The following is a 13254-nucleotide window of genomic DNA, read 5'->3' on the forward strand; positions in this document are numbered from 1 at the left end:
CGTGAATATTGCATGCCGTAAGCGTGGAAAAACATGGTCCAACAATGAGGTCTACATCTTGGCGATTATGCAAGCGGAGTATTTATATCTGTAAGCAGAAGTGATCCACAGAGCCTTCGGGACAGAGGGGCTACAGGTCAGTGCTTTGTTGGTGCACGCCGAGGCTAATGGAATTCATCTGATCTTTGCCTCAAGGATCCCAACAGAATGCCATTCTCCTGACGTAGAGGTGAAAAAGCCATTGCTTTTAGTCTTGGATTTGTGCAATTGGATTTTCAATGATGTTCACTGATTGTGAAAACAGTGTGTATAATGTATCATGTGTCAAATACATAAGTGATGCAAAATGCCATGAGCTTGTGTAACTAACTGTAAGTAATCCTAACTACAAATCAAGTGCTAACCACACCCTCAGCGCATCCGTTTATATAAAGAGACTGTAAATAAAGAGGGGCCGAAACTAATTCGACCGATCATTCCAAGTGAATTTAATGGCTACGTGTAACAAGAGCCGCTGTCCAGTCGTATGAAACTCAACTACAGCAGCACTGTGTCCAGTGCAGCCTATGGTGATACTGCATGCCGAGGTGGTTGTCCCAGGATCCTGTGCGCCATGTGCTATAGTCCAGGCAGGTTCTGGTGTTTAATTACACTCTTTCAGCAAATGCGTTAGAAAATGCTGCATTAAGGCATTTAAGGCATGCAGTGGCCGGGTGAGATGACAGCCACGCTTTGCATATTTATGCCGGGCCATCACAGACACACAGGCTCCTCACCGGGCAACCTATGCAGGAGCATTAGCCGTGATAAAACAGAGACATATTCCTGTCATCAGAAGTATGACACACTTGACAGGTATGCTCTATGGGAGAAAGAGAGAATGAGAGGGGGAGGGGTGAGAGAGAGAGAGAGGGGGGGCAAGGGAGACATAGAGGGAGAGAGAGTCAGAGAGAGAGAATGAGAGATGAGTCATACACACCTTGTCTTTCAGTCTCATTTTAGCCGCCAATAAATCAGGCCCTTTTAAACGGCAGCATTACCTGGAAGGCCTCAGACTTTAACACCAGGAGTGTTCCTATTTTAGAGGCGGACGCTCGACTACAACGCTAAGCTGTATGACAGTGAGGGGTGAGTGAAGTATCTTGTGGTGTAATTGACAGAGTTACCTTAAGGATTCCGCTCTGTCGGCTGAATAGTGTTGCTTGGCCTGACAAGCTGAGACCCAGACACTAGAGTCAGACATCACTGGACAATTTCTTCATCTAATGAGTCATATTTGAATTACACTCTGTTTTACACGCCAAGCAAAACTAACATTTACCATGGTTAACCAGAGTCCCCAAAAACCAAGGATAATAATAGTGAGGAAATCCACTTCTCCAAATACAGACAACAGTGTTACTGACCTATACTTAATTCTCACTAAAGGCCAACATTTAACTGGAATGTCTGCAACTCGTGCTATCTGTATTAATCTACCTTCCAGAGGTCATAAATGTCTGGGGCTAGATACCACATGGCAACAGAGAAATGACAGATACCAAACAACCTTTGTGAGTATGCAGCTGCCTTGCACAACAGGTCACCCGAGCTCTGTAGTGAGACATCAAACTGTCAGTTGTACGCACATCCATCATTAGTGGATTAAATGCTAGGTTCCACCTTCGCCCCCACCCACCTCTCTGCTGAGAGAACTGGCTGCGTTTTTTAGGTTTTTTGTTTGTTACGCCCTCCGAGATAATAAACTAATTCCCCACTGTATAACCGAGCAAGTTCTGTCACAGATGTTCGTCGAGCAGGTTTCGATGGGACACGGAGACGGAGGCGTATATCAGACAATTCACATCGTTCATCAAGTGAAGGGTGATTATATCGCAGGCCCTGCAGGTTGATAGGAATTCTGGCTAAACATACGTTATAAAGGTCAACCTCACCCTTAAGTGATGATTTCAGTTGGGATGTTTTTTGAAGAGAGCAGATGCTAACAAACTAACTATGCTAAGTAGCTTAACATTACAAAAGCAAACTTCAAGCAAGAAAAAACCCCACAGAACGTTCCCAACAGAATAACAAAAACATGCCACACGCAGGTCCTGCGCTCTCAAAATAGTTCAGTCATTGTGTTGAACCCTTTTCTGTTCTCTTCTTTTCTTTTTTTCTTTCAAACTCGCGGGCTAGTTCACTTCCTTATATTACACAAGGCCTCTCGAGCTGATCCATTTCCCCAATAAACGGCCGGAGCCCTGATACCCTCCGTGCCGGTAGTGTGGGAAAGTGTGGCGCTGGTGCCCCTCACCAGCCGCCGTGGCTGGAAAGTCATTACGGATCGGCCCGGTCTGACATAATTGCAGGATGTGGCCCTCCCCTCCCCCAACACACACACACACACACACACACACACACACACACACACACACACACACATCACTGGCCCAGTGTTTTTCACCTAATCTCCCAGCGGGCAGAAAACAAACAGCAGAGCTGATGCTTGTCAGATAGGAGTCAGGAGGAACTCCAACACATCAGTATCAAACGTCTTCTCTCTCTCTTTCTCCCTCTCTCTCTCTCTCTCTGTGTGTGTGTGTGTCTGTAGATCTCTTTCTTACTTACTCTTTGTGTCTCCTTAGGAAACAAAACCTGGTGTTATCTGTAAGATCAGTTGGAATCCTAAACTTCAAAACAGGCAAAGCAAGACTAAAAACAACCAAAAACCTGATGACCCCCTTTTCTCACAAATGTATTTTTCAGGACTCAGGATGCTGCATTTTAAACAAAACAGAGTAATAACATCCTTTGATGAAATCCATAGATTAGTTAGATTTCATTGTTTTGATATTGGGATATTTCCAAAGCAAAAGTTAATGTTAATTCAACTTTAGAATAATTACAACTAAAGCAATTTTATTTTGAAGTATTTAGGTAGAATATATTGTGTGAATCCTGCAACACTTTCAGCAAAGTAAGCTGGTTGTTGTCAAAGCTAAACAAAATAAGAAAATAAGATTCATCATTAAAATGTTTGGAAATAAACAAGTACATACAGTATGTCCTTGAACTAATGAGGTGGTCACTGCTGCTGAGTGAATGGCTAAAGTGAATGGCTATACTGCTTCATATGAAAAGATCCACATGCAGTTTGCATGACATTTACTGTACCTGTACAGCACAAACTGTCATTAACAAGTACAGGATAGATAAAATATATAGTTTAGTAAGACATCCCACTCTATTAACTGGGACTGGCCCTCTTTAAAGAATTCCTACAGTGGTTAATGACGTTTATCTAGGAATGATTATGGCGGTTTATGGCTATAGATAGGTAAATTATAAACAGGACACACAGATCTTAACCAATGTGATCTTGATCAATGTGTACAGTCAATACAAACATGTATGATGCTGCCTCCATTTACAGTATCTGTTTGGCTCAATCAGCGGACATGCCATTTGTTTTTTATTTTTAAAGTCCCGGTTATTGTAGCCACCTCGTTGGAAAGTCAGAATCTCTTGAACAGAGACACATCTTCACAAGTTTGTTGAGTCCCACACTATCTATTCTCGACTCAAAAGTTGCACTTGAGCAGGCCCCGACACACCAGTATTTACCATACCAGTAGCTTACACGTTGCATGTAATCACTTGTAAAGAACACCAGGTCACAGCCCCGTACATACCTTATGCAACTCATATAGCAGATAGCATGTGACTGCAGGCCAGAGACGGGCCGCGCCGGGGCCAAAGGTGGTCTGGATCTAGCACATCTGTGCCAAATCAGGGCCATATACATTCCTGACTCAGATGTCGGTAGGCATGTGTGTCGCATCTGTGTGTGTGTATGTGTGTGTGTGTGTGTGTGTGTGTGTGTGTGTGTGTGTGTGTGTGTGTGTGCGCATATATGAGGGAGCAAACGTTCAGAACTAGCTCTCACACACACACAACTCACCTCTTTTCTGCATAAAACTGAAGAGGTCGTCGAGAAACTCTTTTCTCTTCACGTCATCATCCAGCTCGTACAGCTGTGGAGAAAAGAGGAACAGTGATAAGCAGAGGCTTGCAAGTACTGGTCTGTGTTAAGTAGCACGTAAGCATGGAAAGAGATTGCTCTTGTGGTTTGAATTCTTATACAACTATAGTCAAAACAAGAAGGAAAAGAAGGAAATCATCGACAAATATTCCTCCTTCACAACATTCACAGAATACATATCAGATGGTAAACGAGAAAAACACTATCATTCTGTGAAGCCTCTTTTTAAAAGGAAGTCTTTGAAAGAAAATAAAAAAGAAGTCAACATACAACATAATTTAATAAAATATAAGAATAATGTCATGCAAAACAAAACAAAAAGGATTTATTTCATAGCAAAATAAATATTTTTTGTATTAACTGCACTGAGAAAGTAGCTTTCCTTTTGAAAGACTAGAATTTTCTTTTTTTTCCCTTTTCCAGGAGAGAAGTGCTTAATATTGTCAATAAGTCCATACATTCCTTCTTTTTTATCGGTATATATATAATGCTGCATGTATGTTAAGGCCTACTCTCTCTTTGGCTTTTTCCCTTATGGGCTTTTCCATTATGTTCCTATTCCTAGTCTATTCAGGAAGTAGACGTGGAGCCAAAGAGCCTTTTAAGAACAGTTCCTGCGCAAAAAGGTTGCAACCTGATGGAAATATGTTACTCAACCTTCACTCTCAATAAGTCGTGGGCCATGTTAGCGGTCGGGTCAGGGATCGATACAGGAAGACAGAAGGATGACCTTTCAAAGCAGCGGGGGCACGCCGAACGAGACCCCAGAGATAATAACTGATCATTTAAGAGTGTGTTAGTTGTCACCAATATTAAAGGACCAATCCAATCAATGGGCTGGACTGGGCTTCTGGAGGGGCAGAAGGGGGGAGGGGTGCGACACACAACTGCCTGTCACACGGAGAAGCTCAGCAGAGAGAGACTCAGCGCTGAAGGTTTTGCGCCTCTGTAAAGATCTCTCCATTGACCCCCTATAGAGAGCGAAAGAATTATAAAGGGATGGCAAAGGTTTTGTGTTGTAAGAGCCAAGCTATCTTAAAAGTGCACTTCAGCTTATCGCTCTCACCACTGAAAAATGCTATTGCACATCAATCCATGTAATTTTCTGTTTCACTTGTCAGTCATAAGTGCATATAGAATATTGTGTCTACTAAGTTATTCACTTGCATAATGAATATATTTGTCTACAACTACTGCATTAGATAGAATGAGCGGTGGCCAGTCTGGCAATGCAAGTGTGCACGGAACTTGTGAGGGTGCTTCATCAGGTAGACTGTAGCAATACAAAACAAACCCTGTTGGTTGACACACGAGGCATTTAACCTGACTGTCCTGTTTTCTCTGTCTTAGTTAAAAGAGAGGATGTAAGAGGTCACTTTGGACAAACTGAGGAGTTGCACATTCCTCTCTTGCCTACAGATCTGTAAAACAAATATACCAATCGCACACGCCTCGGAGAGACTTAGTCATCGTCCTGCTGACCCATATTCACAGCCAACCGCCCGTAAGTCGCACTCCTCCATGCCGGAGTAACGGGGGATCCAGACATGAGAACATGAGGGGTGGCACTCTGGAATCTGACGGCCTGTCAGTGCTATCCCTACTCTCCTGGAATAATGGATATGAGCCCTTAATCTATAGCTTTCAGTACCTCCGCACCATTACATCCTCTCCTTATGCATTATTCACAAAGGGAAGACGTAAGTGGAAAATGCATTATCCTGCCCTGCTCTCTGTATGCCTCCTCAAAATGTGCTTCAAAACATATCCTTGAACAAAAAGTCACACAGATCATTTGTAATCAAATGCTTTTCATTGATTTATATTGACTGATGTATTTATTGATTGGGAAAGAAAGAGAGGTCTAGAGAAACACAAAACCAATCCAAACCTGATTTTAAAAAAAACACATGCTTTGCACTAAAACTCACAGTACAAAATGTCAAGAAGTCACTGGTGGCTGAGGGGGGAAAAGGGACATGCATGGGCTTCTGATAGGTCTGGCTTACTTGCCGTCGTGCATCAAACCATTGCTGTCGGGGAGTTCAAACTGACCTTAGCCTCTCTCCCTTAGTGACTCGCAACCCTGGTTAGCTTGTGGTTTGGCTATGGGGCTTGTAAATCATTTCTGTCTGCCTTGAGTGACACGGGCTGCTTACTGGGACAAACTCTGTGGTCACAACCTCCGTGTCGGACTCTGCCATGCCCTGACTCAACCTTGGTTGGGCTGGAGCTTATACATGTATGGATGCATGGACACAAGGAAAGAGGGAGACACAAAACATTAAGAGATAATGGCGGCATAACATGGGATAAAGGTGGAATTATTTGCCTATAAGAAATTGCAAGAATTATTGCAGTCAAAAAGATGGAAATACAAAATGAAGATCGTACAACTGGGAAATTACTGTAACAAAAACAAAGCTTTCACAGTTGGCTTTCTGAAGCTATTTGAAATGCCATGAGAAAAATAAGAAAGGGTTAAAGCTCCTGAGATAGCTGTTGAATATGTATTAAGATTTCTAGTTGAAATGTCCATTGAGGAATGCTGTCAGAGCTTTTCACTACTCCCAGTCACTAACATGAGTAGCTCTGTGAGCAATCAGATTAGTCTCTCATGACTTTAGAAGAGCAATCTGATAAGAGGCATCATACCAGAATTTCAGTAGAGGGAGCTCTTTACAATAGTATGTATAAAAAGGCTCTCGGCTCAACAATTGAAATTTAAATGGCTGAGGAACATTCAGACCACACATTTCTAGTAAAAAACCCATGATTTTGTTTTTTATCTTACTTATAAGTTAATAGTAGACTGAGTGCAGCTCTTTTCCCTGGATACAGGCGAGGTCTGCTCATAAAGCAAATCAGGAACAAATGCTGCCTTTGTTTATACACCCACAGCCAGTCAATTTACTACATGACCTGGTATCTGGTAATTCGTGTTTCTCTTTTCTTTTTTTATCACAGAGGGGGCGGTGGGTAAGGTGACATTTAGCCATGTAAATTCCTTTTGCCTCCATTTGTTTTTTGGTGTCAAAGGTAATTGACAGTGAGGCAGCTAAAACCTTGATAGAGCTTGGTTGAACCCGGGTTCAACTAAACCTTTAGGCACTGCTGTCCTGACCTGCGTCACGTCATCTGTAGGAGACAGGGGCGGCTTTGGTCTGCTCGCGGGAGGAGAGACTGTTGAAATTAAGACACGCTCGCAGCTCAATCACTCACTGCCTCTGTGACCTTGTAAATATTAAACAGCACTCCGGCGAGCTTGTGGCGCTGCCTGGACCTGCTGGTTTTTACGGAGGATGTCTCGTCTTTGTTATCGCCAGGGTAGCATTCTTCCTGCGACTTTGGCATTTCAAAAAGCTCAATATACACGAGTAACTTTGTGAAAATTAGCTTGATGTGTAATAATCAATTATATAAAATTAGAGGTCATTCTAAAGTTCATGTCTCATTAAAGAGACATTTTATGATGAGGGAATGTCAATGAGGGAATTCTCAAATAAAGTAAATGTCATTTTATGTGTTGTTTGTTTTTTTAAGTCTATCTCCATTGTTCTGGAGCTCGCTTAAAAAACAATGACATTTATTTTCCAAGGCATCAATGGTTTTTGTTTGACTCTTTGTCATCCAGACTTGCATGTGGCCTCCACACCCCAGAGCTTTCCCTCTCATACCTCCACAATCTGATAACATCTGTTCTCTATTTTTCTCTCTTGCCATAAACAATCAGTCTCTTTTTCTGTCTCTCTGTCTCTTTCTGAAAACACTATCATATGTAATGTGTAATCATATGTAACTCTCATGGTAACCTCTGGTGTTGTGCTGAGCGTAGATATATGAATACACACATATGAGTCTGTCTCTCTCTCTCTCTCTCTCTCTCTCTCCATGTACTCCTGCTTTTACCACACAACTGGACCATGGTCTTCCTGTGTCCACCTATCATTGCAAGGCATCTTATCGATTGTTGTTGTGGTAGATCTGGAGACTGCCACAGGCTTATTCAACCAGTTTTTCTGCCTGTCAGCCTCATGATTGGTGTATTGTTGGCCTTGCTGTTCCTGTCATCAGCAATACTATCTCCAACTGTACTGCAAGGCCAGTGGTGTGGACAGGCCATGACAAACAACTCTTATTCACAGCTGCTGATGCAAAAGATGGAACGTGAATATAAAATGCCATGCGTGTCTGCCAATTCCTCAAACAATTGAGTTCATTTGAAAAGGGAAGGACACATTTACACGCATTGTAAAAACTCACTAATTGTTTGCATTCATACAGACACATAGTGATTCTACGTAATTGTGAGTCATTTCTTCATCTGGAACATTACTGGCAGGATTATGCTGTCACACTTCCCAGAAAGGAGGGGAAAAGTCTAGTACAAAGTGATGAAATATGAATGAGCGAGATGAACAACAGCACAGGAGTCATCACCACTGCTCATTATTTATAAGATTCATTACGGGGGAGTGTAAGGATGGGGGGGGGGGGGGGCAGCAAGGGGGGTTGGCTGGATAATGAATCTCACAAACACACACAAACACACACACACACACACACACTCACACACCATTTCCCATCGTGCAGGGCTCTGCTGTGACTGTGTGTGGTGCAAGCGTAGGTGAATACTGAACTGTACTGAGCCAGAGCTGTGTGCCAAGTGCTACCAAATCCAAAGAAGCCTGAGAACTCCATGGGAATGTGTGTGTGTGTGTGTGTGTGTGTGTGTGTGTGTGTGTGTGTGTGTGTGTGTGTGTGTGTGTGTGTGTGTGTGTCAAAGTCAAAGTCTGCTTTATTTCTTCACATGTCAAGACATACAAAGAGATCGAAATTACGTTTCCCACTTTCCCACGGTGGAGACAAGACATATTTTACCAATTAGGTCCACAGACAAACATAACATTCAAGTAAACAATATAAAAAGTAAATAAGAAGGCACATACAATGAAGAAATAAGAGCAGCAAAATTTGGGTTGAAATTGTGCAATTGTGCATACAGTAGACAGTCAATATAATAGTGCAAAAGTCAGGCCAATAAATGGCTGAGGTAGTTCTGTTGGACCTAAGTATGCAAGTGGCATAGTGGTGCAAGTTATGTAAGAGCAGCAGAAGTGTGTTCAGAAGTGTGTGTGTGTGTGTGTGTGTGTGTGTGTGTGTGTTTGTGTGAGTGAAAGAGAGAGACAGAGAGGGAGAGAGGGATAGAAAGTGGCAGGAAAGAAAGTGGGAGCGTGTGTGTGTGTGTGTGTGTGTGTGTGTGTATGAGAGTGTGAATGCGAGAGAGCGCAAACACGTGTTCATGTCCATGTAAGTCTGCTTGTGCACAGGTGCTTGTGCATGTGTGTGTGTGTGTGTGTATGTGTATGAATGGGTGTGCAACTAGATTATGAGGTGGCGCATCAGTCTTGTATGAACCCCGCGAGCTGGAGGTGGCCTCAACAATGCTGTGTGTGTGTGCGCGTGCTGAGGCCAGGAGTTAATTAGAAAACAGCACGCCTGGTCATGCTGGCACTCCTCCAACTTGGTGCCTCCCCAACACGTATACCCCCCCCCCCCCCACCCCCCACACACACACACAATTCTACTCTCCACAGAGGGTGCTTCTGCCATGCGCCACTGACATAATGGGATGTGTAAGCTAATATGAGGAGTCGATCTTTGTCTCCGATGGCGATGGAGCCGCCCCCTAATGGGATTTGCTGGGTCCTTGAGCTGATGGGCTGGATTAAGAGGCAGTGAGTTGACCACATATTGGCAGCGCTAAGTGTTATTTTACGGGTGTTGCCGCCACCGTGCCTCGAGCAGGGGTCACTCCGTTTTGCACAGAGAGAGAGAGAGAGAGAGAGATAGAGAGAGAGAGAGAGAGAGAGAGAGAGAGAGAGAGAGAGAGAGAGAGAGAGAGAGAGAGAGAGAGAGGAGGATACTGTAACGGTGTGCGGAGCGGAGTGTAAGGGAAGGAGACTGTTTGTATGGTTGGCATGACAGTTACAAGCACCACTACTGACTGCTGTTAATGAGAGAGAAAAAAACCCCCAAATAACCCCAAAATAACCACCAAGTTTAGCTTAGGTGAAGTCTAAGCATATTGTGCTGTATATTTACAAGGTTTAAACGGTTTAAACAACCTCGACCATGCATTCATTTCTGTTAATTGAACACTGCGTCGTCCATTATCCCTTACTTATGTGTAACTAAACTTCACTAACATTCTAAGCCCAAGTCTATCATGTTTTTATCACATGTACTACCATGAAAAGTACTGTGTCAATACTCAAATAATAAGTACACATCACTTAAAGAATGCTTCCAGGGACATGGGCAACTTGTCTTGCCTTTTGCAATATAAAGAAACTGTCAGAGGTAGTATGAATGCAATGAAAAAGACTGAAAGACCTTAGGGGATGTTTCATAACGCGTGGATGAAAGCTCGGTAGGCTATGACCAGAGTGGCTTTGCAACCTTCACAGTCTTTGCCCTGAGTTGTTACTGTTCGTTTTCATGCAGGTGACCTTTAGTTTGGTGACACGTAGGTTTATTTTCAGAGAGTGGACCTATACACCGAGGGGGGAGTTATCCAGGTCTGAAGCAGAAACAAGAGATCTGGAGCAAATAAACTCCCATGTCACCATGACCCATGTCACTCTATCTGTATCTGTTGCCAATTAACTTTTTTCTAAGAATGATCCTTCTCATCTGGCTCTCTAACATGATGAAATCTCTACTAAGACATTCAGTGCTTTTTTAATCCACCAGCCATATAATGTAATAGTTAACGGATGACAAGTTAAATATTACAAACTGAGCTTAAGTATGTACAGTGATGGAGAATGGAACAGACGTTTGGTCAACATTTTTTTTTCTTTTCCAGGACTATTTGTCCTGACACGTTTGCTAATCCTTGATAAACAATTTAAGATATATTTAGCTGTTTTTTCACTAATGGCAAACCAGGTTTCCACCATTACTTTCCACCACATCATGAAGGAGGGAAAATATAGGGCCAAAAAAGAAGGGGGCACACATTTTTGAGTTAACTGAATGTCTGTGCTGTCATGAATGACCCTGCACAGTTACTTACTTGCTTGGGTATTTATTTTTAGGGCTGCAGAGTCTAAATCTATCTCTGTGGGCCATTCTTATTCACTCATTGAAGGGACCATTTCTCTTTCCACACAATTCTGACCATTATGTAGAAACCCACCCTACACACATACTGTATGTGTAGAATCATACATACATACAAAAACGTATTACAGTATATCAAAGTGAAAATATACATGCTCAATGAGTCTATCGTAACACCCCCAATTATCACCACTTTTGTTCGGAAATTCTAAAACAATGATGTTTTTTAACACTTCAAAATAACATTTGCTAAATGAACCTTACATTTTTCAGTAGCCATAGGTGTGTAGATTTAAACAAAATCTGGTTTGGTTCTTAAAGGGAGCATTACTGCCTGAACTATCCGATTTTGTTTACCATGCTCGGAGTTATAATGCTGGCCTGATGGGTCGCCTATTTACGCCGTTTCAACGGCACATGAACGGTTAGACCGAGAATTCTCGTCATGAAATTAAAATTCCACTGGAGCTCCAAGCGGATGTGTACACGCAGCCTTACAACACTGTTTACAGCTCTTCGAGTCACGGTAAAATGAAATTTTTGGTACATAGCTAATTTAGATACACCTATGGTGTGGGTGCTTGCGTTTCTTTAGGAATCCGCTGTCTTGGTTTGTATAGAAATGGAGATTAAGTGACACATACACGCAAGACGGTGGAAATACGGGACCGACGGTAATAGAGGGAGTTCCGATATACAAGGCTCTTTAAAGGAATTTTAATCTTTTTACATATAGAAAAGAAATTACTGAATCATTTTACATTTACCTAAAGAAGTTTAGGTCCAAAACAATAAAACACCTATGACGCAATTACAGACTCTAAATAACACAGACTACCCCTAATCTCGATGAGAGACACCAGCGCAACACTAAAAAGTGCCACTGTCCACAGAGGATGCAAATAGCCCGTTGGTGTCCTATCACTCTCTCATTACATTATTTAGACTTGTCATTTTCCAAACCACAGAAGGCATGAGCCACAACAGCCTTACCGCGCACCGTACTCGAGCGACACGGCAAATGAATGGAACCTGTTTTCTCTTTTTCTTGGGGTTCCATCTCTGTTGCCGCACATCTGGTTTTGCTAAACTCACATTTACCTTTATTTTTAGATGGGTCCCGAGCGGGTCGCCAATCAAATCGCCCCAGAACCAGACGGCCCCCGCAATCCGCCAGATTTACCCCGGTGGCGCGCTGCCCCGTATGACAAAATCAAGACACGTTAATGACACGGTCCTGTAATATAATTTAAGGATTATGGCGAAAAACACATCCTTACTCACATTTCTCCTCTTTCATTTGGATTAGAGCAGAGACACATGGCTCTGCTCTCCTGCAGAAGTGACCCGATGAATTATACATCGTGATTAACAACTGTTTCTTGATGTCCATGTTTCATCAAGGTCGTATCTATATTTACTGAAGTGCTTCAGGCATCTGACATTTTCTTGACGTTTTACAAGAAGCAGAAATGCGCAGATACACCCAAAGCAAATAAAGAAAACTCAGTCTACTACTTATACAGAACATGTTTGCATTACAGTAGGCTATAATAAAATGTTTCACAAGAGTAAGGTATATGCCACATACAATCGAAATGTACCTGACAATTATCAAATAAATTAAACTCTCATCAGAGACTGAAACAGACATCCCTAAAACTGACTGATTGATGAGTTTCAGAACCTAATAAGAATGTAGCTGTTATTATAGTCATGAAAGCTTTCTTCCAAAGCCAATCAAGAAGACCATGGTGCATTTTGCTATCTCCCCTCTGTAAAGTATAAGTGTGAAATACTAGAGAGATCTGGTTTTCTACCCCCAGACTTGTCTTGTGCCATTAGGGTGGGTGTGGCGTCTGTGAAGCGCGTTATCAAGCGTGACCTTTGAAAGGGTATTTTGGAAGGGATGGGCAGGTGGTTGTTCATACCTGACATATTTTTTCTGCCGGGAGCATGTTATGTGCTTAATCTGACCTGGCTTTTGCGGCATCGTGGTTACAAGTCAAACATAAGTGTTTACACAAGTGCGGCCAAAGCAGAATGTAAATTTGACCTGTATGTGTGATTGTGCATTGTGGTGTGTGTGTGTGTGTGTGTGT

The 13254-nt window shown here is 42.5% G+C and overlaps 1 protein-coding gene across 1 annotated transcript in view; it reads right to left on the bottom strand.

Moving 5' to 3' along the window:
- Positions 1-13254, bottom strand: part of arid3c (AT rich interactive domain 3C (BRIGHT-like)) — a 60798-nt gene that overhangs the window by 14700 nt on the left and 32844 nt on the right. Inside the window, exon 4 of the mRNA XM_042100079.1 lies at positions 3944-4016. Within this exon, the coding sequence (XP_041956013.1) occupies positions 3944-4016 (73 nt within the window). The remainder of the gene's footprint in view (positions 1-3943; positions 4017-13254) is intronic.

The sequence above is a fragment of the Alosa sapidissima genome, chromosome 8 (assembly GCF_018492685.1).
Source record: "Alosa sapidissima isolate fAloSap1 chromosome 8, fAloSap1.pri, whole genome shotgun sequence".
NCBI classification, from domain to species: Eukaryota; Metazoa; Chordata; class Actinopteri; order Clupeiformes; family Clupeidae; genus Alosa; species Alosa sapidissima.